General features: G+C 44.0%; 1 protein-coding gene across 1 annotated transcript in view; it reads left to right on the forward strand.

The window, feature by feature from the left end:
• Positions 1-16,702: 16,702 nt before the first annotated feature.
• LOC144498895 (ethanolamine kinase 1) overlaps positions 16,703-24,452 on the forward strand; it is a 422,701-nt gene continuing 414,951 nt past the window's right edge. The window contains exon 1 of the mRNA XM_078220756.1: positions 16,703-16,960. Coding sequence (XP_078076882.1) covers positions 16,817-16,960 — 144 coding nt within the window. The 5' untranslated portion in view covers positions 16,703-16,816. The remainder of the gene's footprint in view (positions 16,961-24,452) is intronic.

Genomic DNA, 24,452 nt, shown 5'->3' on the forward strand with positions numbered 1-24,452 from the left:
GTGCCAAGGGGGCGTGGCCTATTGTGGGTGGGGCCTATGTGGCGATTGGTGGGGATGGGGGTCCCGCTGCCACTCTGCATTGGGATCAGTCTGGGATGGAGGGAGCACAGCTATTGGGGTGGGCTGGGGGAGGGGGTGGTCTGCTGGGAGGGGGGGGCCTGCCTCCAGGAGGGTCTGACCCCAGGAGGGGTCAGCGCGGGGCGGGGTGGGTGGGTCTTCCGGGGTGACGGGGTTGGGGGGATCGCCACTGCTGGGGGGTGGGGCCTGGACATCGGGGTGCTCCGGGATAGGGGGGAGTCAGGTCTGGCCCGGGAATTGCTGTGGGGGCCACGATCGGGCCGTGGAGGGAGCTGGAGGGGCAGCACTGCGGGGGTCCCGGGCTGGCCAGCGATTGAGCTGACCAGCAAACGGGCGGTTGACAGTTTGGGACCACTGTGCATGCGCAGAGTTCCAGAACTGTCAAACTCCAGTGCGAATACGCCCCGCCCCCCTGGGTTTTTAATGAGATTCCCGACTGGGACCTCTTCAGTGCACAGAGTGCGGAGATTCAGGTGAGAAGCCGAACTGACAGAACAATCGGGATTTAGAACAGTTTTCCCGCCAATTCAGCACTTTTGGGAGAATCGCCCTCAGTGTTTGATTCTTTCAGTCCCCTTCCAAATAACTTCACTGCCAGTCTTAGTGATATTTTTATTGTGCTTATCCAGATTTATGACCACGCAGCCACCAGCTGGACCAAGTGGGCAGCAGAGTATGGCACCAAGCCAGTGAAGAACACAGAAATATACTGATCCCAGCCTTCCTCAAGTGAGATTGGAAGCAGAAGGCACAAACTCCTGGGTGTGGGTGTCACCAAGCTTGCCAGAAAAATAACCCATTGCAGCTGAAGAGTGGTGGCGCTGGCCCTCTGTCCCAACAAACTCAAGCCCAGGACTGCGAAGTAACGTTAGGAGATCAGTGAGGCCTCCTCTGAGTTCAGATCCCCGGTGATCTTCTCCATGTTCTTCTGGATTCACAAGTATCAGGTCCCCCTTCTCAGACATGTCAATGCGCAAACCTTCCTGACTGGCAAAGTTGTGAAGGACACAACATGCTGCCTCTTTTCAGGACACCTGACCTGGTGCATACTGCGTAACACTTCTGTTGTAGTATGTTAGATACCATTTGGTAGATCTTAATGAAGTCTTTGCAGTGTTAAGTAGGTTATCTATCTGTATTTATTAATGACAAGAAAAATGTACATATATACAGTAAAAATCTAAAGATAGGAGCTGTCTCCATGCTTACTTATACCCACTGCTCTGTCTAACACTAGACTGGCCCCCCCAAGATGTGGGTCATGTGTTCACTTACATCACTGTGTGGGCAGTACTGTATTCAGTCCCATGTTAACCCTATAAGGATGCAGCATCCTTATACACACCTCCCCCCAAGTCTTTACCCAATGTATTTCAAAGTTATTCTGTTTACCCCTTGTAATTACATTGTTATTACGATCCCATCTCCCCCATCAAATCTCTGAGTTCATTGGCACAGGAGGCCTTATAACCCTTCCATATCTCATTCGGAAGAGTGGCAGGCTCTGTCATTGCAGCTAAACTCTTGACTTGGAGGTTGTTCAGGCATCAGGTGTCTTTTCATTCTCCTTTTCCATTCCTTGGTATTGAATGGCTCCTTGTTGATTTGGCAGTTGAGGTGATAGGTAGTTGTTGATTTATCCTGTTTTTTTACAGGGTGGATTAATGTTGTGCTCACTTCCATTGCATTTTTTTTCCTCTTCTTTCATTTTTTTTTATTCATTCATGGGACATGGGCATTGCTGGCTGGCCAGCATTTATTGCCCATCTCTAGTTTGCCCTTGTTCAGAGGGCAGTTGACAGTCAACCACATTACAGTGGCTCTGGAATCACATGTAGGCCAGACCAGGTAAGGACAGCTGATTTCCTTCCCTGAAGGGCATTAGTGAAGCAGGTAGATTTTTCTGACAATTGACAATGATTTCATGGTCATCAGTAGATTCTTAATTCCAGATATTTTTTATTGAATTCAAATTCCACCAGCTGCCATGGCGGGATTCGAACCCCGGTCCCCAGAATGTGAACGGAGTTTCAGGGTTAATAGTGTGGCGATAATACCACTCGGCCATCTCTTCCCTCTTGTGACTTACCCTGCTGCATATGGAAGTTCACATTTCCACAATGGAACCTTCATTTCCCCGTTTTCCACAATTTTAGCCAAATTTTTGAAGGACTTTTTAGGTCGACACGGTAGCACAGTGGTTAGCACTGCTGCTTCACAGCTCCAGGGACCTGGGTTCGATTCCCGGCTTGGGTCACTGTCTGTGTGGAGTTTGCACATTCTCCTTGTGTCTGCGTGGGTTTCCTCCGGGTGCTCCGGTTTCTTCCCACAGTCCAAAGATGTGCGGGTTAGGTTGATTGGCCATGCTAAAATTGTCCCTTAGTGTCCTGGGATGCGTAGATTAGAGGGATTAGCAGGTAAAATATGTAGGGATATGGGGGTAGGGCCTGGGTGGGATTGTGGTCGGTGCAGACTCGATGGGCCGAATGGCCTCTTTCTGTACTGTAGGGTTTCTATGACTTCTTTTTCAGTTCTTTTTCGAGCTTATGAATCTTTTTATTTAGATCAAAGATGACTCTGGTACATTGAGTCGGTTTTATTTCAGGGTTATCTGTGGAACTCTTACATGAGTTTAATAACTTTGCCTAGGTATTTGGTTTTTTTTGGATTCTTTTGTCCATGGTTCCTGACATTCATTCATTTGTTCGATCTCCAATCTGTTCCATAGAATTCACTTTCTCTGCTATTAAAGTCTGGATTTGTCCTTCCAGACCGCACATCTGTAAGAAATTGGAGTTATTAATAAACTGGAATTTTCTGCTTAGTATAAAACCTAACTAAAAACATAAAAACGGACCGTAAAAATTTTTATAGATATGTAAAAAGGAAGTGCTTAGCTAAGACAAGCGGGAGTCCATTATGGGCAGAGTCAGGGAAATTCATAATAGGGGGAATAGAGAAATAGCAGAGAACCTAAATGATTACTTTGGGTGGGATTTTCCAGCCGCGCTCATCCCAAAACCAGAAAATCCCACCCTAGATCAACGGACATTTCCATGGTCTGCCCCTCGCCCACTGCAGTTCCCATGGCGGGCGGAATGGGAAAATTCACCTCTCTGTATCTGTTTTCACTGAGGAAGATACAGGATATTTCCCAGATGTAAAGATCCAATGATGAGGGAGAATGCAAAGTCAAAGGAAATTAGTATAAGTGAGAAGGTTATATTGGAAAAATTAAAGGGACTGTAAGTTGATAAATTCCTAAGACATCGTATTATGCATCCCAGAGCATTGAAAGAAGTTGCTATAGGGATAATAGATACATTTGAATACTAGGGAATTTTTACAGTAACTTCATTGCAGTGTTAATGTAAGCCTACTTGTGACACTAATAAATTAATTTTAAAAACTTTAAAACTTTAAAATTTATTGGTGAGCATCTATCAAAATTCTATAAATTCTGGAATGGTTCCTGAAGATTGGAAGGTTGTAAATGTCATCTCACCATATAAGGGAGGGAGAGAGAAAACAGGGAACTACAGACTTGTTAACCTTACATCGATAGTAAGGAACATTATAGATTCATTGAAATCCTACAATGCAGAAAGAGGCCATTCGGCCCATGGAGCCTGCACTGAGAACATTCCCACCCAGGCCCTATCCTGTAACCCCATGTATTTACACTTCTAATCTCCCTGACACTAAGGGGCAATTGAGCACGGCCAATCAACCTAACCTGCACATCTTTGGAGTGTTAGAATCTATTATAAAGGATGTGATAAATAGACACTTGGACAATCATGATCTGACTGGGCATGGTCAACGTGGATTTATGAATCGGAAATCATGTTTGATGATCTCATGGAGTTTTTTGAGGATGTTGTAAACAAAATTGACAAAGGAGGGTGGGTGGGATTTTACGACCTCGCTTGGGCGAGGCTCATAAAATCCCACTCTGTGAGCCTCGCCTGTCGCAGAATCGGGGCGGGGTGAGATGGTAAAATTCTGGCTGGTATATTTGGACTTTCAGAAGGCTTTTGACAAAGTCTCCCACAGAAGGTTGACTAGCAAAATAAAAGCACATGGGGTAGGAGGCAATATAGTGGCATGGAATCAGGATTGGCCAACAGGCCAGAAACAAAGAGTAGGAATATAAGGGATATCCTTACCTTGGCAGGCTGTGGCTTTTGGGGTACCCCAAGGATCAGTATTTGGGCCCCAGCTGTTCATAACATGTGTGAAAGATTTGGATGGGGGGACCAAATGTCATATTTCCAAGTTCACAGATGACACAAAGCCAGATGGAAATGTGTGTAATGAGGAAGATGTATAGTGGCTACAGGGTGATTTGGACAGACTTAGTGAGTGGGCAAGAACATGGCAGATGGAATATAATGTGGAAAAATGTGAGATAATCCACTTCAGTGGAAGGAACAGGTGTGCAGAGTATTTCCTAAATGATAAGACATTAGAAAGCATAGATGTACAAAGTGTTCTGGGTGTCCTTGTCCATAAGTCACTGAAGGTGAACATGCAGATGCAGCAAGCTATTAGGATGGCTAATAGAATGTCAGCCTTTTTCACAAGAGAATTTGAGTAGTGAGGTCTTGCTTCAAGTGTATAGAAGCTTGGTTGGACCGCACCTGGAGTAGTGTGTGCAGTTTTGGTCCCCTTATCTCAGAAAGAGAAATATTGCCAGGGAATGCAACAAAGGTTTCCAGGAATGGCAGGAAAGGCGGGACCATCCTGTGAAGAGAGATTGGGCAAACTGGGCCGATATTTTCCAGAGTTTTGAAGAATGAGAGGTGATCTCGTTGAAACCTCCAAAATACTTAAAGGAATACTCAGGGTAGATGCAGGTAAGATGTTTCCCTTGGGATGAATTCCCGAGACTTAGGGAGTTTAGAACTAAGGGGCATAATTTCAAAATAAGAGGGAAGCCACTTAGGACCGAGATGAGGAGAAATTTCTTACATAGAGGGTTGTGAATCTTTGGAATTCTCTACTGTTCTGCTGCTGTATGAACGAGGGCTAGGCTTTGTTGCTCAGAAGCATTCCCCAAAGGTGTCAGGGAAGGATGAATAGTGAAGGCATCATGACAACTTTCTGCGTATTAAGCTTTGACAAGGAGAATGTTCAGAGATGTGCTGATATGACCTGCGATGTCTGTATATTCTTTGTGGGAGAGAAGGCAATATTTGATGAACTATTTGCTCTTGGATTGGTGCTTGATTCTCATTAGCTCCATTCTGTGCTGCTCCTCCTCCAGCGCTGTGTCGTGCCATGGTACAGAACATTCAGTCCAAATGACCCATTGTGTTTCCTGAGTGTAAAACCAAGAAACTTTGAAGTGTTATGCTCCAGTCTCTTTCTCTGACATATGCAAGTGAAAGCAGTGGAGAATGCTCCTGTTCTTCTCTGAGTCACACATTAGGGTTGGAAATAAATCAGCATTCCCTTACTGTGGTTAGGTCAAAATCCCTCCCCCAACAGCACTGCAGATGTACCTACACCACATGGACTGCTGCGATTCAAGAAGGCAGCTCAACACCACAATTAGGGCAATTAGGGTTGGGCAATAAATGTGGATGTTCACAAGCCATAAACAAATAATAATAAATGAATGTAATTTGCAGCATGGATTGTGAGGAGACTTTTGGGTAGCCTTTAAAAGACACATCATGGCAGGGATGATTTCCACCCGAATTCCCTTGTAAAGAAATTTCCTGCAGCTTTCATGTACCATGCTGGACGACTGGAAGTGGCAAGGATGTTAACACCCTATTTTGCTGCAACCTAAATACGTAGAAATATGGTCAACAGCTTTGTGGCGAACACTTTCAGACCTCCGCTGAGATTATTGCATAAGACAAATGTGTTTGGTCAAAGAAGGAAGGTAAAGAAAATAAATACTGGTATCTGCTGACAGGCTGACATGCTGCTTCTTGTCATAAAGCACTGACAGCTGGCCCTACACGCAACAGTGCCGTTAGTTGAACTCAGTTAGAATGGCAATCGGGCACTGCAGCTAACCTCAACGTTCCTGAGATAGAAAGGGAAATATTCAGCCAGCATTCTTGCCCTTGACTCGATAAGGAAAACACGTTTCTGAGCATCGGGGACAGACAGAACTGATTTTGTTGAGATGCACCCCCCCAACCCCCAAACTGCATTCCCCACCCCCATGACCCAGTTGCCTGCTGACATTCACTGCCTGGGTTCAGATATGCAGAATGGCAACTTGCTGTTGCAAACAAAACACTCCTACAATTTGTGAACTTTCAGAATGTGTTGTGATCTTTAGAAGGAGAGGAAAATGGATTGAACAGCAGCAACCTTTTTTTAAAATTTGGGACTTTGGATTTTGGTCTATGAATTGGGAACAATAACATTGTGATTCTAGAACTGGACCTAACCTGTAATGTATTCTGGACAGTTGGATTAATAATCCATACACATGAATCATGTTAGTGGGGAATTTTTAAAAATTCATCAACGTTATGTGGGTGTTGCTGCCTCGACCAGCTGTTATTGCCCATCCCTATTTGCCCTTGAGAAGGTGGTGGTGATCTGCCTTCTTGAATCGCTGCTGTCCCTGAGGTGTAGGTACACCGACAGTGCTGTTAAGGAGAGAGTTCCAGGATTTTGACCCAGCGACAGTGATGTATTTCCAAGACTGATGAGTGACTTGGAGGGGAACCTCTAGGCGGTGGTGTTCTAGATGGTAGTGGTTGTGTGCTTGGAAGGTGCTGCCTAAGGAACCTTGGTGAACTCCAGCAGTGCATCTTGTAGATGGTACATACAAATGTATGGTTCACTGGTGGTGGAGGGAATGAATGTTTGTGAAAGGGATAGTGGATCAAGTGGGATAGGGATAGTGTGAAAGTGGATCAAGCAGGTTGCTTTGTCCTGGATGAAGTCAAGCTTCTTAAATGTTGTTGCTGCTGCACTCATCCAGGCAAGTGGCGAGTATTCCATCACACTCCTGACTTGCGTTTTGTAGATGGAGGTGAGGCTATGGGGAATCAGGTGAGTCACTCACTACAGGATTCTCAGCCTCTGACCTGTTCTGGTAGCCACAGTATTTATATGGCTAGTGCAGTTCAGTTTCTGGTCAATGGTAACCCCCCAAGATGCCGATAGTGGGGGATTCAGCAATGGTAATGCTATTGAATATTAAGGGGTGATAATTGGATCCTCTTTTGTTGGATATGAGGGTCATTGTCTGGTGCTTGTGTGGCGTGAATGTTACTTACCACTTGTCAGTCCAGACCTCAATATTGGCCATGTCTTGCTGCATTTGGACACAAACTGCTTCTGTATGAGGAGATGCAAATATGGTCGCTTCTACTGATACTGCCATGGACAGATGAATCTGCAGTTGGGAGGTTGCTGAGGATGAGGTCAAGCATGTTTTTCCCTCCTGTTTGTTCCCTCACCACCTGCTGCCATCCCAGTCTAGCAATGACGTCCTTTAGGAGCCAGCCAGTTCAGTCTGTGGTCATATCATCAAACCATTCTTGGTGATGGACAATGAAGTCTCCCACCCGGAGCACATTCTGCATTGTTGCCACCCTCAGTGCTTCCTCTCAGTGGTATTCAACGTTGTATTGATTATTGTATCATTGTATCGAGTATTGATTCATCAGTTGAGGGGGGACAGCACATGATAATTAGCTATAGATTTCCTTGTCCATGTTTGACCTGGTGCCATGAGACTTCATGGGGTACAGAGTTGATGCTGAGGACTCCCAGGACAACTCCCTCGTGACTGTATACCACTGCCTGCTGCCACCTTGCTGGGTCTGCCCTGTTAGTGAAACAGGACATACGCAGGGATGGTGATGGTGGTGTCTGGAACATTATCTCTAAGGTACGATTCCATGAGTATGACTGTGTCAGACTGTTGCTTGACTAGACTGTGAGCCAGCCCTCCCAATTTTTGCACAAGTCCTTCGATTTAGTAAGGAGGACTTTGTAAGATTGACAGGGCTGGGTTTGCCATTGTTGCTTCTGGTGCCTAGGTCGATGCTGGGTGGTCTGTCCTGTTTCATTCCTTATTGTTCAATTTATAGCAGTTGAATACAACTGAGTGGCATGCCAGGCCATTTCAGAGGACAGTTAAGAGTCAACCATATTGCTGTGGTCACATGTAGGCCAGACCAGGTAAGGATGGCAGATTTCCTTCCCTGAAGGGCATTCATGAACCAGATGGGTTTTTACAACAATTGACAACAGTTTCATGGCCATTGTTCGACTTTTGATTCCAGATATTTATTGAGTTTTTAAATTCCACCAACTGCCAGATTGGGATTCGAACCCGGATCCCCAGAGCATTACCCTACGTCTCTGGAATATTAGTCAAGTGACAATAACACTGTGCCACTGCTTCTCCAATTAAAATTAAAATTCAATTATTTCAATATACCTGGAATATAAAGTTGGTATTAGTAATGGTGACCATGAAACTTATGGATTTTTGTGAAAACCTATCTGGTTCATGCATGCTGTTTTGGCAAAGAAATCTGCCTAGTCTGGCTTATACATCGCGGCAGGCTCACGACAGTGGTTGACTCTTAGCTGCTTTCTGAAATAGCCTAGCCAGCCAAAGATTGTCAAGAAGGTGACCCTCTACTACCTTCTGAAGGTCAATTAGGGATGGTCATTAAATGCTGGCTTCGTCAGTGATGCCCACATCTTGCGAATGAATGGAAAAGAAAAAAAATCATATTTTGGTCTATGAGTGAGAAAATGCAAGGTGAACAACATTTTATTGTATTTGTCTGAATTCCACCTTAACATTGTTCCAATTTTTGGAGTGGGCTGAGTGGCAGCGTTTTTGTATTGCGACAGGTTGTCTAGGAAACAGCTTGAAATCCCTGCAGCAATTTCTGATATTGAATATCTTTTTTTCAGTTCCAGGTGTTTATAGTGCGTCAAAGTGAAGAAATGTTCCAAAGACAATAGAAAAGCTTATCTTAACAAGTCTGAGACCATGCTCTGGTTTTACGCCTCAGGGCTGCTTATTTAAATGGAATTTAAATGACATTAGAAATATATCGGAATTTAAGTTACTCCCTGCCTTTTCCATCTATGTCAAACTAAATACGCCAAGATGCTTGCCTGGATCTGTAGCGTTCTTACCTCCTTTGTTTCTTAAGGGTTTGATTGACAGAGAGAAAATTAGTATTCTTGGACAATGTTACAATGATCTTTGGCAGTGGAACAGCACATTGGCATGGATTCTTATGGGGTCATGACAATAGAACTGTCAGCTTTTGCCGTCATTACTCCACTGAAGCTGACAGCAGCTTCTGTGGTGCATGCAAGTGCTGAATAATACGGAAATCCAGAAGTTGCTCCCAATGATTCTCTGTTTTTCCAGAAGGTGCGTTGTTGAGGCACCCCCATCCCAGGACTGAAATCAATGGGAAATCAAGTGAGTTGGCAAGGCCTTCCAATTTTAAGTTGTTAGTGTTGTAAACACCCTTGAAAAAGTTACACTTTTTTGAATGAGGTGTAACTGGGTTAGTTCCAGCTAGTTAGTTCCAGTTCCAGTTCCAGTTCCATACTAACTTCAAATCCTTTACTGGCCCTGGGAAGCTAACTTTATATTTGTGGAAAGTCAAGCTTTTTTATAATGATAAAAAATTACAAAGATTTTTGAAATACTTTTTAAGCATGTTCATCCTTATCTTTGCTTCTATCTTAGCCCAATCATAATCATGTGTTTGGCTACCTGTGAACTGAAACTGGAATTAATGAAAGGATATTAAATTTTTTTAACTTAGAGCCATAGAGTCATAGAGGTTTACAGCATGGAAACAGGCCTTCGGCCCAACTTGTCCATGCCGTCCTTTTTTTTTAAAACACCTAAACTAATCCCAATTGCCTGCATTTGGCCCATATCCCTCTATACTCATCGTACCCATGTAACTATCTAAATGCTTTTTAAAAGATAAAATTGTACCCGCCTCTACTACTACCTCTGGCAGCTTGTTCCAGACACTCGCCAGCCTCTGTGTGAAAGAATTGCCCCTCTGGACACTTTTGTATCTCTCCCCTCTCACCTTAAACCTATGCCTTCTAGTTTTAGACTCCCCTACCTTTGGGAAAAAATATTGACTATCTAGCTTGTCTATGCCCCTCATTATTTTATAGACCTCCATAAGGTCATCCCTCAGCCTCCTACACTCCAGAGAAAAAAGTCCCAGTCTATTCAGCCTCTCTTTATAACTCACTCCATCAAGCCCCGGTAGCATCCTCGTAAATCTTTTCTGCACTCTTTCTAGTTTAATAATATCCTTTCTATAATAGGGTGACCAGAATTGCACACAGTATTCCAAGTGTGGCCTTACCAATGTCTTGTACAACTTTAACAAGACGTCCAAACTCCTGTTTTCAATGTTCTGACCGATGAAACCAAGCATGCCGAATGCCTTCTTCACCACACTGTCCACCTGTGACTATGAACTATGAACTACGAACATTTGAGGTGAAGTCGGCTTATTTCAGGTGTGAAAGTGGTGGTCTTTGGACCATTTACAAATTTGCACAATACAAAGTGTACAATGATCTGGTCATAATAGCCATTCTCCTGCAGGATAGCTTTGAGGCAGTCTATTTCTGCATCAAGCTTAGAAGGTGTTTAAAAAGTTTAACATTTATTTATTAGTGTCATAAGTAGGTTTACATTAACATCGCAATGAAGTTAATGTGAAAATCCCCTAGTAACCACACTCCGGAGCCTGTTCGGGTACACTGAGGGAGAAATTAACATGGCCAACGCACCTAACCAGCACCTCTTTTGTTCTGTGGGAGGAAACCGGAGCATCGGAAGGAAACCCACACAGACCTGGGGCAAATGTGCAAACTTCAAACAGTCACCCAAGCCAGGAATCAAACCCGAGTCCCTGGCACTGTGAGGCAGCAGTGCTAACCAGTGTGCCACCATGCCGCCCCAGAGCAAATGGCAATGTGCCCTCTTTATCTGATTGCTGATAAGGCCAATCTTATAGCAAGTGGAGCTATATAAATCCCAATGTGCATATTGACCAGTGAAGATAGGCTTACCACACACACAGCAGTGGAGAACCTATTAGCGGATTTCTCAAGTAGCACATCAAGGAAAGGCGTTAGACTGCTCCATCTCAAAGCTTTAACAACATATCTCTTTTTTCAGCAAGATTCCTCAGCTGCAGCGTAAGGTAAGACTTGTACAATTTCAGAATTGCTTCTTTGATTTTTATTTCTAAGGCTCTAGATGAAAAATAAGTTTTGGATTTTGATTGGGCTTTAGCTTATCATGTTTAGTTTCTTCCTAATGGTGAATAGTGTAATAAATACCTTGGAAAAGGTTACCTTCTGCCTACATTTCTGGTTGAGAAATGGTGCATGTGGAGGAATGCAAACAGAATCGGAAATGAAACAATTAGTTCCTTTTTAAAGAATCTGTTCATCTCACTACAACACTGTTCCATTGTTCACAAAATGATACTCTGATTTACATGTGGTAGAATTTTAAGCAGTAATGCCAAAGCTTTATCTTTTTAGAAAGGGGAAGTACCTTCAATTCTAACAATTGTGCAATACAATATGATCACATCACATTATTAGACAATTGGTGGTTTTTGCCATGTGAACATTCAGTCTCCACTGTCAGATGCCAAGCCTATAAACATTCTAACATAAACACAGTGGCTACAAGAGCAGGTCAGAGGGTAGGAATACTGTGGCAAGTAACTCATCTCCTGATTTGCCAAAGCATGTCCACCATCTACAAGGCACAAGTCAGGAGTGTGATGCAACACTCTCCAGTTGCCTGGATGGATGCAGCTCCAACAACACTCAAGAAGCTTGGCACCATCCAGGACAAAGCACTCCACTTGATCAACACCACATCCACAAATGTCCACTCCTTCCGCCACCAGCGCATTGTATACTAGCTACAAGGTGTACTGCAGAAATTCACCAAAGATCCTGAGGCAGCACCTTCCAAACCCATAAACACTTCCATCTCGAAGGACAAGGGCAGCAGATACATAGGGGAACATCACTATCTGCAAGTTCCCCTCAAAGCCACTCACCATCTTGACTTGGAAATATATTGCCATTCCTTCACAAAGCACTGGGTCAAAATCCTGGAATTCCCTCCCTAACGGCATTGTGGGTCAACCCACAGCACGTGGACTGCAGTGTTTTAAAAAGGCAGCTCACCACCACATTCTCAAGGGCAACTAGGGATGGCCTCTAAATGCTGGCCAGCTAGTGACGCCCATGTCCCACAAATGAATTTAAAAAAATACCCATTGTAGCTTCACCCCAAAATGTCTCTACTGTTTTTGAGGTCGCTACAGTTTTATTTAATATTTTCGTGTCTGTTCCTCTCCAGTTCCTCAATCTGGTCAAGTTCTGGGTTTTGTAAATCTTTGATCATGCTTGGATGTGAAATTGTTATAATCTTAGGATTTATAGATTAAGTACACTCTTCAATAAGAGTGTACTTAAATCTTTCCAACAATTCAAGGCAGAATTAATGAATGATTTCAAGTCTTTCTATAAATATAACTATGCCACTTTGTTAATCGGGGCAGACTGCAATGGCTAAGCTCTCACATAAAAATGAGTTCACTGTAATAATGGCTGTAAACACATGTAATTAGGTTTTGCTTAAAACTGGATCGCAAAAATCCAGATGCTTCTATGGCTGATGAAGGATGGGATGAAGCATTGTTCTTTGTGTGTGAAGGATCTCCTGTATGCAAGTAATTCTACATAAGGCTGGGGAAGAGCAACATAAGCCAGAGGCCATTAAATACTTTATCGCCCTATTTGTACTTGATTTGTGAGTAGACGGGAACACTAGTGCCACTTCTGATCATCTGAAAGAAACATCTTGAGCTAAACTCTGCTTTGAGAGTATGTTGCCATTATTATGCTGGTCCATCCAACATTCTTGATGGGGTATGCTTCTGTTAGAAATAAAAATCTGCCTCATTCCTATTACCGACTGATGGAAATACTAGAAAAAAATGGATAAAAGCAAAATACTGCAGATGCTGGAATCTGAAACAAAAATGGAAAATGCTGGAAAATCGCTGTTCTCTCTCCACAGATGATGTCAGACCTGCTGAGATTTTCCAGCCTTTTCTGTAGAAAGAAATGGAAATTGTCGAAGGCAGTGATCAAACCACTTCTCTTCTGTTGTATTGTGAAATAAAAAGGGCATGCAACAATATTGGATATCCATTATAGATCACTATATAGACAATTTAGACAAATGCGAGGTGATGCATTTTGGTAGATTGAACCAGGGCAGGACTTACTCAGTTAATGGTAGGGCGTTGAGGAGAGTTACAGAACAAAGAGATCTAGGGGTACATGTTCATAGCTCCTTGAAAGTGGAGTCACAGGTGGACAGAGTGGTGAAGAAGGCATTCAGCATGCTTGGTTTCATCAGTCAGAACATTGAATACAGGAGTTGGGACATCTTGTTGAATTTGTACAAGACATTGGTAAGGCCACACTTGGAATACTGTGTACAGCTCTGGTCACCCTATTATAGAAAGGATATTATTAAACTAGAAAGAGTGCAGAAAAGATTTACTAGGATGCTACCTGGACTTGATGGACTGAGTTATAAGGAGAAGCTAGATAGACTGGGACTTTTTTCTCTGGCGCGTAGGAGGCTGAGGGGTGACTTTATAGAGGTCTATAAAATAATGAGGGGCACAGATCAGCTAGATAGTCAATATCTTTTCCCAAAGGTAGGGGAGTCTAAAACTAGAAGGTATAGGTTTAAGGTGAGAGGGGAAAGATACAAAAGTGTCCAGAGGGGTAATTTTTTCACACAGAGGGTGGTGAGTTTCAGAGGTAGGAGTAGAGGCGGGTACAATTTTGTCTTTTAAAAAGCATTTGGATAGTTACATGGATAAGATGGGTATAGGGGGATATGGGCCAAATGTGGGCAATTGGGATTAGCTTAGGGGTTTAAAAAAAGGGCGGCATGGACAAGTTGTGCCGAAGGGCCTGTTTCCATGCTGTAAACCTCTATGAGTCTACGATCTCTATATAGACAGAACAAAATAGACGTAGAAATAAAAGCAAATTACTGCAGATGCTGGAATCTGAAACCAAAAGAGAAAATGCTGGAAAATCTCAGCTGGTCTGGCAGCATCTGTAAGGAGAGAAAAAAGCCGACGTTTCGAGTCCAGACGACCCTTTGTCAAAGCTCTTTGAGATTTTCCAGCATCTTCTCATGGAGGTACAAATGTTTAGACCATTTAAAATGATTTGCAGAAGTAATAGTGCCATAATAATTGTAAATATCCAGATGTATTTGACGTTTTGCTAACAGTGACACTCAAAGTGTGGATGAAGTTCATAGTGAACTGTCAAGGCTGTTTCCTAAGTCAGAATGGTAAAGTCTAGCGAGGAAATTTGCAACACTAGACTTGCCCTAAGTAACAAATCTGCACAAATAAGTAACCTCATGGTAAGAGGACATTTAAAAGCCAGGGTTAATAATACAAGCAGATTTACAGTATGAATAGATAAAGAGAAAAATTAACCCAAAATAAAAGGTGTTGGACCAGAAAGAATTTCCAAATGTGAACCCAGCGTTGATTGCTAATTAAGTTCCTATGTAGGGAAAGTGAGCTTTGTCCTGAAATCGATTGGTGTGTCTGCATAATTGGTTAATATAAAACCATACATGCCCTGTTCTGCGCATTCTGTGCCCTTTAAGTAACTTTGCGTCTGAACTGTCTGCCCATCATGATGCTGGACATTCTGTTTCTCGACCCTGGGTTAGACTTGATGCCCTGTGAAGTGGGAAATATATGTGGAACACCTGACTTGAATGACACTGGGATGAGTCCATTGTTTATTTAGGATTTATCTAGTAATAACAGGCAGAAATTATTTTCACCCATTACTGCAGCCCTTTATGTCCCATCTGTGTCCAGTTTTGGGGTTTAACAGAAACACTAACAGTCCTGGAGTGCATTCCCTTACATGGTCTTGTGGACCACAGCTGGGCAGAGGGTGCCCTTGTGTGTTTTACAAAATGTTTGGTGTTTGAGAGTTGAGGTCACTGTGTACTCCTCGTGTATCATGGTTTAGCACTGCATGCCCTTGAGTGTCCTTTCTAGACTATGGTTGGATATAATATGTCCTTCAGGAAATATGATTTGAGTGTAGAGTACCCATGTGTGCATCCCTCCAGGAGAGCAATTGGCTTCTATGTACCACTTTATATGGTTTGAGGTATGGTTGAGGATTAAACTTCTCCTGGGAGAAGTTTAATTGTAATGTTTCCCCTCAGATTGTGCTATCTCCCCATAGATATGTTTGGGTGTAAAGTGTACTCACTGGAGCTTCCTAGAATGTGTTAGATGTTGGACATAATCAACCCTTCCTGCTGTAGGGTTCAACATAGAAACATAGAAAATAGAAGCAGAAGTAGGCCATTCAGCCCTTTGAGCCTGCCCCGCCATTCATTTTGATCATTGCTGATCACCAAATTCAATACACTGATCCCTCCTTCCCCTTATATCCCTTGATCCCTTTCGCCCCAAGAGCTATATCTAATTTATTCTTGAAATCACACAATGTTTTGGCTTCAACTACTTTCTGTGGTAGTGAATTCCACACATTCACTATTCCCTAGGTGATGAAATCACGATGTGGAGATACCGGCGTTGGATTGGGGTAAACACACTAAGGAGTCTAACAACACCAGGTTAAAGTCCAACGGGTTTATTTGGTAGCAAACGTCACTAGCTTTCGGAGCGCTGCTCCTTCGTCAGGTGGAGTGGGAGATCTGCTCATAAACAGGGCATACAGAGATACAAACTCAATTTACAGAATAATGATTGGAATGCGAGTCTTTACAGCTAATCAAGTCTTAAAGGTACAGACAATGTGACACTCGCATTCCAATCATTATTCTGTAAATTGAGTTTGTGTCTCTGTATTCCCTGTTTGTGAGCAGATCTCCCACTCCACCTGACGAAGGAGCAGCGCTCCGAAAGCTAATGGCGTCTGCTAACAAATAAACCTGTTGGACTTTAACCTGGTGTTGTTAGACTTCTTACTGTGAAGAAATCACCCCAGTCCTGAAAGGTTTAACCTTTATCCTCAAACTATGACCCGAGTTCTGGACTCCCGTACCATCGGGGACATTCTATCTGAATCTACCCTGTCTAATCCTGTTAGAGTTTATAAGTTTATATGAGATCCCCTCTCACTCTTCTAAACTCCAATGACTCACTCTTCTAATCTCCAGTGAATACAATCCAAACCGACTTAGTCTCTCATATGACAGACTTGTCATATGAGGTTGGATGTTAGTGTGATCCCAGTGTAAGGGATGCATTTGCATAGGGCCATTAGATTCTAGTTGTGTGTCAACTGCCCTTAGGTTCCTTTGCAAGGAACAGTATGAAGTGGAGTTTGGGGAGAGTGCTGCATCTCTGCTCAAGTACAAATAGTTTTTGGGTGTATTTGATTGTTCCTCCTGGAATAAGGATGCCAGTGACTGGAAGTCCTAGAGTAAGAGGTGGGGGGAGTGTTGGTTGTTCTAGGTTGTCCCACCCTGGACGCCAGCTGAGTGTCCAGAGCGTCGGCTGCAACTTTGTCCAGGAGGTCAGTGGCCGGCTGCCCGCTGCAATCAGAACACCACACACGCACAGAGTCGCTCAAATTGCAAGCCAGTGCTTGCTTGGGAGGGAAGAACATGGAGAGTTCTGCTGCGGCCAGCCCAGGCGCTGGAACCAAACATCTCCACATCTTCGTGGACGAGAAGGAGCCGAGGAAGGGAATTGAAGCTCTCCTGAAGGAGCTGCGGCCACTTTGGAAACTGACGGAGGTTAAGTTGAAGGCAAGTGACAAGTTAATTGGATCAAAAACGCTGCTCTGTTCCTACCCAAAGGGTTGAGTCGACCTCTGAACATTAACTGCTCGTAAAAATAGAATGTCTTTACTTGCTTGGAGCACAGACTTGGGTGACCATAGCAGACAAGTTGGGGCACAAGAGAGGCATTTGAAACTTCCTCTGGAAGTTCTCAGCGTTGCTTTCAGAAATATATTCTGGAATTAGATTAACACTAATGTCCTGTTTTAAAAGTAGTGTTGCTAATGAAAAACCACATTGACTATAGAGAGGAGGGCAGAAAAAAGGAGTAAGTTGCAAGTTATACGTGAATATATTCAAGTTCAGTTTGCCCCGGAGCTGTGGGCGACACAGTCACGCCACTTCACCACTGAGTGAGCAACACTTAGCAGGCGAAATCACAGCCAGAAATCGGACAAGTGCTTATACAGTCATCTATTAAAAGGGGGTCTGTCTTAAAGATTCCTTAGTGACCTTTTTCTTATTGATTTCTGTATACATTAAAAGTAGAAGCAAAAGGGACTAGCCACCTCCTCTTAATGCTTGCATATGTAGTAATAAAAACTGCAACATTCAACAGTTGTTCCCCTTCAACCAGGAATAAACAGATCAGAAAACATAGACTATCATCATAGAATCTACAGTGCAGAGGGAGGCCATTCAGCCCATCCAGCCTGAACCTACCACAATTCCACCCAGGCCCATTCCCCATAACCCCATGCATTTACCTGAGCTAGTCTCCCTGACACTAAGGGGCAATTTAGCATGGCCAATCTACCTAACCCACGTCTTTGGACTGTGGGAAGAAACCAGAGCACCCAAAGGAAACCCACGAAGACACGGGAAGAACATGCAAACTCCGCACAGACAGTGACCCAAGCCGGGAATCAAACCTGGGTCCCTGGTGCTGTGAGGCTGCAGTGCTAACCACTGTGCCACTGTGCCGCACATGTCAAAGACAGTATAATTTTGCCAACTTTACAGAGCCTGAAACAGTCAGTAAACTATCGTGGAGTTGGTTATTTATAGAGTAAATTAATCTGATCAAATAAGGTTCGGGTACCAAAGATATGTGTCTGCTTTGAGGGCAACAGTGCTGCCAGGTTCCATTGGGTAACAGTGCCGTTATCGTAAGGATAAGTAGACCTTTGTTTGAGAAACTTACTGACAAAGCAAAGTAGGTGATACAACAGGGGCGATGGTGGTGCAATGGTATTGTCACTGGACTAGTAATCCAGAGAGCCAGGGTAACACTCTGGGGACCACAGCAGATGGTGAAATTTGAATTCAACTTAAAAAAGTCTTGAATTAAAAATCTTAATAATGACCATTCAATGATTGTCGTAAAAATCCATTTGGTTCATCCTTACTTGGTCTGTGACTCCAGATCCACAGCAACGTGGTTGACTCTTAACTGCCCCCTGAGATGGCTGAGTGAGACATTCAGTTCAAGGGCAATTAAGGATGGGCAATAAATGCTGACCATTTAGCAGCATCCCATGAATGAATAAAAAAAATAATTTTGCATTTGTTGTTGTTGACGTGATATTAGCCTCAGTCGCAAAAGTGATTGAGAATCATGGGTCATTAGAAGGAAACGACTCTGTTTGGAGTCTTTCAGTAAGCTTATGTGAGTCCAGAGTTCTACATTTTAAAGGTTGGGGGAAGATCTGAAATTGTGGATCTATAGTGATGAGTTAAGTTTGATTTGTGATAGGGCCAGCAATGAGTATGTCAGCGATTCCCGGCCTCAACCGGGATCATGGGTTCATGTCAGGCTATCTATAACCCCCACAACTTGCCTGGGCTTGCACAATCTCACTAACTGTCCTGATTTGAGACAATTTACACCTCTTTAACCTGTGCTTAACCCTCTCTCCACTCGCATTGTCTATAACTGTAAAGACCTGATTACCTGTTATGACTCGAATTCCAACCATTATCTTGTAAATTGAGTCTGTGCCTATATGTGCCCTGTTTGTAAACCCAACCCTTCACTCACCAGATGAAGGAGCAGCACTCCGAAAGTTTGTGCTACCAAATACACCTGTTGGACTTTAACCTGGTATTTGAGACTTCTTACTGAGCGATTTTAAAGAAACACCCAGCTGAGCTTCAAACTAAACTATCCATCACCAATTCTATTTCTAAAACATTGCATACCTCTGCGCTTATCTGAATCTCTCCAACCCTGAAACCCTTACTAACAACTGGACCCAATTTCTCTTTGCTGAGTTCCCATCTTATAAATGCAATTGGTCTTTATCCTCAAGATATCCAACCAACTGTCTCACTCTCCTTTTGCCCATTATCTGTGAAGGCCAAGTCACTGAATGTATTCAATAAAGAGATTGACGGTTTTTGGATTTTAATGGCATCAAGGGGTATGGAGAGAAAGCGGGAAAATGGCATTGAGATGGAGGATCAGTCGGGGCCATATTGAATGGTGGAGTATGCTCAAAGGCCTACTCCTGCACCGAGTTTCTATGTTTCAAACTACTTGTTTCCCATTCTGCAATGCTTCACTTGCCCACCACCTCTATCATCGCTGACCGACACTACCTACTAACCTCAGTCATATTAGGAGTAAAATTTTCAAACTTTCTATGTCTTTGTCCCATCTTATTTCTTTAACCTCCTCAGGCTTTATCTCCCTTCTGTCACTTTGTTCCTTTTGACTCTGGGGTTGCATTTTACAGCCTTGCTCATCCCGAAACTGTAAAATCCCGCTCGAGGTTAATGGACCTTTCCATTGTCTGCTCCTCACCCACTCCAATTCCTGTGGCGGGCATGACGGCAAAATTCTGGCCTGATCTTTTAGGCAACAATACTTCCTTTTGCCACACCATTAGTTGCACAGTATTTAGCTACTTGTTAGGAGGTTCACTAGATTAATTCCAGAGATGAGGGGAATGATGATGGATTGGGCAGTTTAGGCTGATACTCCTTGGAGTTCAAAGGAATGAGAGGAGATCTAATTGAGGTGTGCAAGATGATAAGAGGGATTGACAAAGTAGACGTGGAGAGGATGTTTTCTCTTGTAGGGCAATCTAGGACAAGAGGTCATAGTTTTAGGATAAGGGGTGGCAGATTTAATACAGAGATGTGGAAAAATTACTTCTCTCAAAGGGTCATGAGTCTGTGAAATTCACTACCCCAGAGCATGGTGGATGCTGGGACATTGAGTAAATTTAAGGAAGAGATGGACAGATTTTTAATTAGTAAGGGTTTGCAGGGCTAAGGTGAATGGGCAGGCAAATGGAGTTGAGGCCGAATGAGATCAGCCATGATCGTAGTAAGTGGCAGAGAAGGCTCAAAGGGTGGCACGGTAGCACAGTGGTTAGGGCGGCATGGTAGCACAGTAGCACACGGTAGCACAGTGGTTAGCACTGCTGCTTCACAGCTCCAGGGACCTGGGTTCGATTCCCGGCTTGGGTCACTGTCTGTGTGGAGTTTGCACATTCTCCTCGTGTCTGCGTGGGTTTCCTCCGGGTGCTCCGGTTTCCTCCCACAGTCCAAAGATGTGCGGGTTAGGTTGATTGGCCACGCTAAATTGCCCCTTAGAGTCCTGAGATGCGTAGGTTAGAGGGATTAGCGGGTAAATATGTAGGGATATGGGGGTAGGCCCTGGGTGGGATTGTGGTCAGTGCAGACTCGATGGGCCAAATGGCCTCTTTCTGCACTGTAGGGTCTGTCTCTATGAAATTCCTGTTCCTAGTTCTTATGTCCTTATGTTGGAGATGATTCTCTGGAAGTTTGTGTCTAAACACTTTTTAAAAATTCTTTCATGGGATGTGAGTAATGTCGGCAAGGCCAGCATGTGTTGCCCAACTCTAATTGCCAACAAGTGGTAATGAGACACTGGTGGAGGTACAGCCACAGTGCTGTTAGGGAGGGAGTTCCAGGATTCTGGCCCAGCAACAGTGAAGGAACGGCAATATATTTCCAAGTCAGGATGGTGAGTGGCTTGGAGGGGAACTTCCAGATGGTGCTGTTCTCATGCATCTGCTGCCCTCCTTCTTCTAGGTGTAAGAGGTCATGTATTTGGAAGGTGCTGTTGAAAGAGGCATGGTGAGTTGCTGCAGTATATCTTGTGTATGGTACACACTGCTGCCACTGGTGGAAGAGGTAATCATTTAAGGTGATGGATAACTCAAATGGGTTGCTTTGTCCTGGATACAGTTGAGCTTCTTAAGTGTTGTTGGGGCTGCACTCGTTCAGGCAAGTGGAGAGCTTTCCATCATCTTGTGCCACGTAGATAATGGACAAACTTTGGGAAGTCAGGAGGTGAATTACGCACTGTAGAATTCTCAGCCTCTGACCTGCTTTTATAATAGAATAATAGAATCCCTACAGTGCAGATAGAGGCCATACGGCCCATCGAGCTTGCCCCGACAACAATCCCACCCAGGCCCTATCCCCATAGCCCCACTAATCTCCCTGACACTAAGGGCAATTTAGCATGGCCAATCCACCGAACCCACACATCTTTGGATTTTTCTCATCACAGTATTTATATGGCTGATCCAGTTCAGTTTCTGGTCAATGGTAATCTCCAGGATGCTGATTGCAGAAGTGATGGTAATGCCATTGAAAATCAAGGGGAGATGGTTAGACTCTCTCTTGCTGGAGATAACCATTGCCTGGCACTTGCGTGATGCGAATGTTACTTGCCGCTGCTCAGTCCAAGTATGAATAATGACTGCATCGTGACATTGTTTACTTCACTACCTAAAAAGTCAGGAATGGAACTGAACACCTTGCAACTATAAGCAACCATCCCCATTTCTGAACTTATGATGTGAGAAGGTCATTGATGAAGCAACTGAAAATGCTTGGACCTAGGACACTACCCTGAAGAATTCCTGCAGCAATGTTCAGGGAAATGATTGGCCTTCAACAGTCACAACCATCTTTCTTTTTGCTGGGAATGATACAGTGAGGGATATGCTAGGCCATGAGGTGACAAATGGGAATGGTGAGTATAGCCCCCGGGGAAGAGGTACATGGCCAGGCAGTGGCTTGGCACTGCCCCCCCAGCACTTTCTTCGGCACTGCCCCCAGGCACAGGTTGTACTGCAAGGTTGACACCATGCCAACCTGGCAGTGCCAACCTGTGCCAGAAGCAGTGCCAAGGCCAGACCCCAGTGGGAGCCTCATGGGAGGAGGGGGGAGATTCATTTGTATGTGGTGGTGACCGGGAGCAGAGGTGGTAATTTAGGGGGAGCGGGGGAGGGGTGGTGTGGGTGCCAGCATTGATTACGTGGATGGGGGGGTCGGGAGACAAGGGGACCGATGTTCGGAGGGAAATGAGGGAGTTCGCCAGTGCTGGCCGTTGAACGGGAGGGGTGTGGGGGAGAAGTTTCATTCACCTCATCACTCCTGGGCTCACTGATCTATATTGGCTCCTGGTCAAGCAACAGATTTGATTTTAAGAATCTCACCATTGTATTTAAATTGCTCCATGGCCTCACCCCTGCCTAGCTTTGCAATCTCCTCCAGCCTCATAATTCTCCAAAATGCCTGCACTCATTTAATTCTGGCCATTGAACATCTCCAATTTTGGCTACTCCATTATTGATCCCTTTGGTTATCTAGACCGTAAGGTGTATAATTCCATCCCCATATCTCTCTGCCTCTCTGCCTTGCTTTCCTCCATTAAAACACTCCTTAAAACTGACTTCACTACCCATGCCTTTGGTGGCTCTGTGTCATATATTGTGTTACAATACCCCAAGAATTGTCCCTATGTTTTATTACATTAAAGATGCTATATAAATATAACTTGTTGTATATATAGTGGAACTCTGTCATTCAATAGCTCTCCTATAAGAGATCACTGTCATATAGAACAGTGAAAAGTGGCTGGAAATGCTCTGTAACCTCTAATGGAAGAGCACCTGCTGAATACAACCAGCAATTAATGCGCTTTCCAGTTTGGCAAGGATACTGTGACACCTTAATCAATGTTATCAGGAGCAAATAAATGTACTTTCAAAACTTCAGTGCTGCACTTACTTCAGAACAAATGCCAAACACTCAGAAAACATGTGCAAAAACATAACTTTTTAACATTCCATTTGTTTTGTAATTATGAAAGCATAAAAGCACGATGGCACAATGGTTCACATTGCTGCCTCACAGCGCCAGCGACCCCGGTTCAATTCCAGCCTTGGGTGACTGTCTATGCAGAGTTTGCATGTTCTTCCCATGTCTGCGTGGGTTTCCTCCGGGTGCTCCGGTTTCCTCCCACAGTCCAAAGATATGTGGGTTAGATTGATTGGCCATGATAAGTTGCCCGTGAAAGTCAGAGGGACTAACAGGGTAAACCCATGGGTTTACAGGGATAGGGCCTGGGTGGGATTGTTGTTGGTGCAGGCTAAATGGGCTGAATGGCCTCCTTTTGCACTGTAGAGATTCTATGACTGTTCAGAGCAATCCATTTTAGCAATCTGTAATAGCCCTGCTGTCAATCTTGGTGAATATGCCAAATCCTGGCACACAGACAAGTGCTTAACCTATTGAATTTTGATGCAGTTCATTGACATTTTTGCATTGCAATGCACAGAACCAATAAATATGTTTCTAAGCTCAATTCTGGACCTAGAAAGGAGTTGTCTCATCCAGAGCTGCTGTCGCGGATAGACATGGAGCATCAAAGTAGTAAGATTGACTGCTCTGTTTTCTTTCACGATAATGGTGACTGCACTTCAAAGTAATTTAGTTGGCTGTGAAGTTCTTTGGGACTAAAAGCATTCAAGGCATGATAAAAATATGCATTTTTTTGTGAATCTTAGAAGAGTGACATGACCCACCATCATTATTTCCTGTTCTAATACTTAAACCCAGCATTTGGCGTTTGATGTTTCATTACTGGAAGAGCAATGGGCTGGGACCCCTGCCCTCTCATTGGCCCTGATTTCAGTCCAATCACAATTCACAGGGTCAAGTCAGTTCCATGTTACTGGGAAGGACAGAGGTGAGTTCTGCCACCAATTATACAGTGTATCTTGAAGGCCCAGACATTTCCTGGGAAGGAGGAATGACATTCACCGTGAAGAGTCTGCAATGGTTAAACCGAGGCTGGGTTTGGACCACCAGACAGGAAGATGAAGAAGTGCCTTCAACGGGAACAAAAAAAATTAAAGTTTATTTATTAGTCACAAGTAGGCTTACATTAACACTGCAATGAAGTTACTGTGAAAATCCCCTAGTCACCACATTCCAGCGCCTGTTCGGGTACACTGAGGGAGAATTTAGCACAGCCAGTGCACCTGACCAGCACATCTTTCAGACTGTGGGAGGAAACCAGAGCACTCGGAGGAAACCCACGCAGACATGGGGAGAACGTGCAGTCTCCGCACAGACAGTGACCCAAGCCAGGAATCGAATTTTGGTCCCTGGTGCTGTGAGGCAGCAGTGCTAACCACTGTGCCTCTGTGCTGCCCCCAAATAGCCAAGCAGCAAAATTATATCAATT

The sequence above is a fragment of the Mustelus asterias genome, chromosome 9 (assembly GCF_964213995.1).
Source record: "Mustelus asterias chromosome 9, sMusAst1.hap1.1, whole genome shotgun sequence".
NCBI classification, from domain to species: Eukaryota; Metazoa; Chordata; class Chondrichthyes; order Carcharhiniformes; family Triakidae; genus Mustelus; species Mustelus asterias.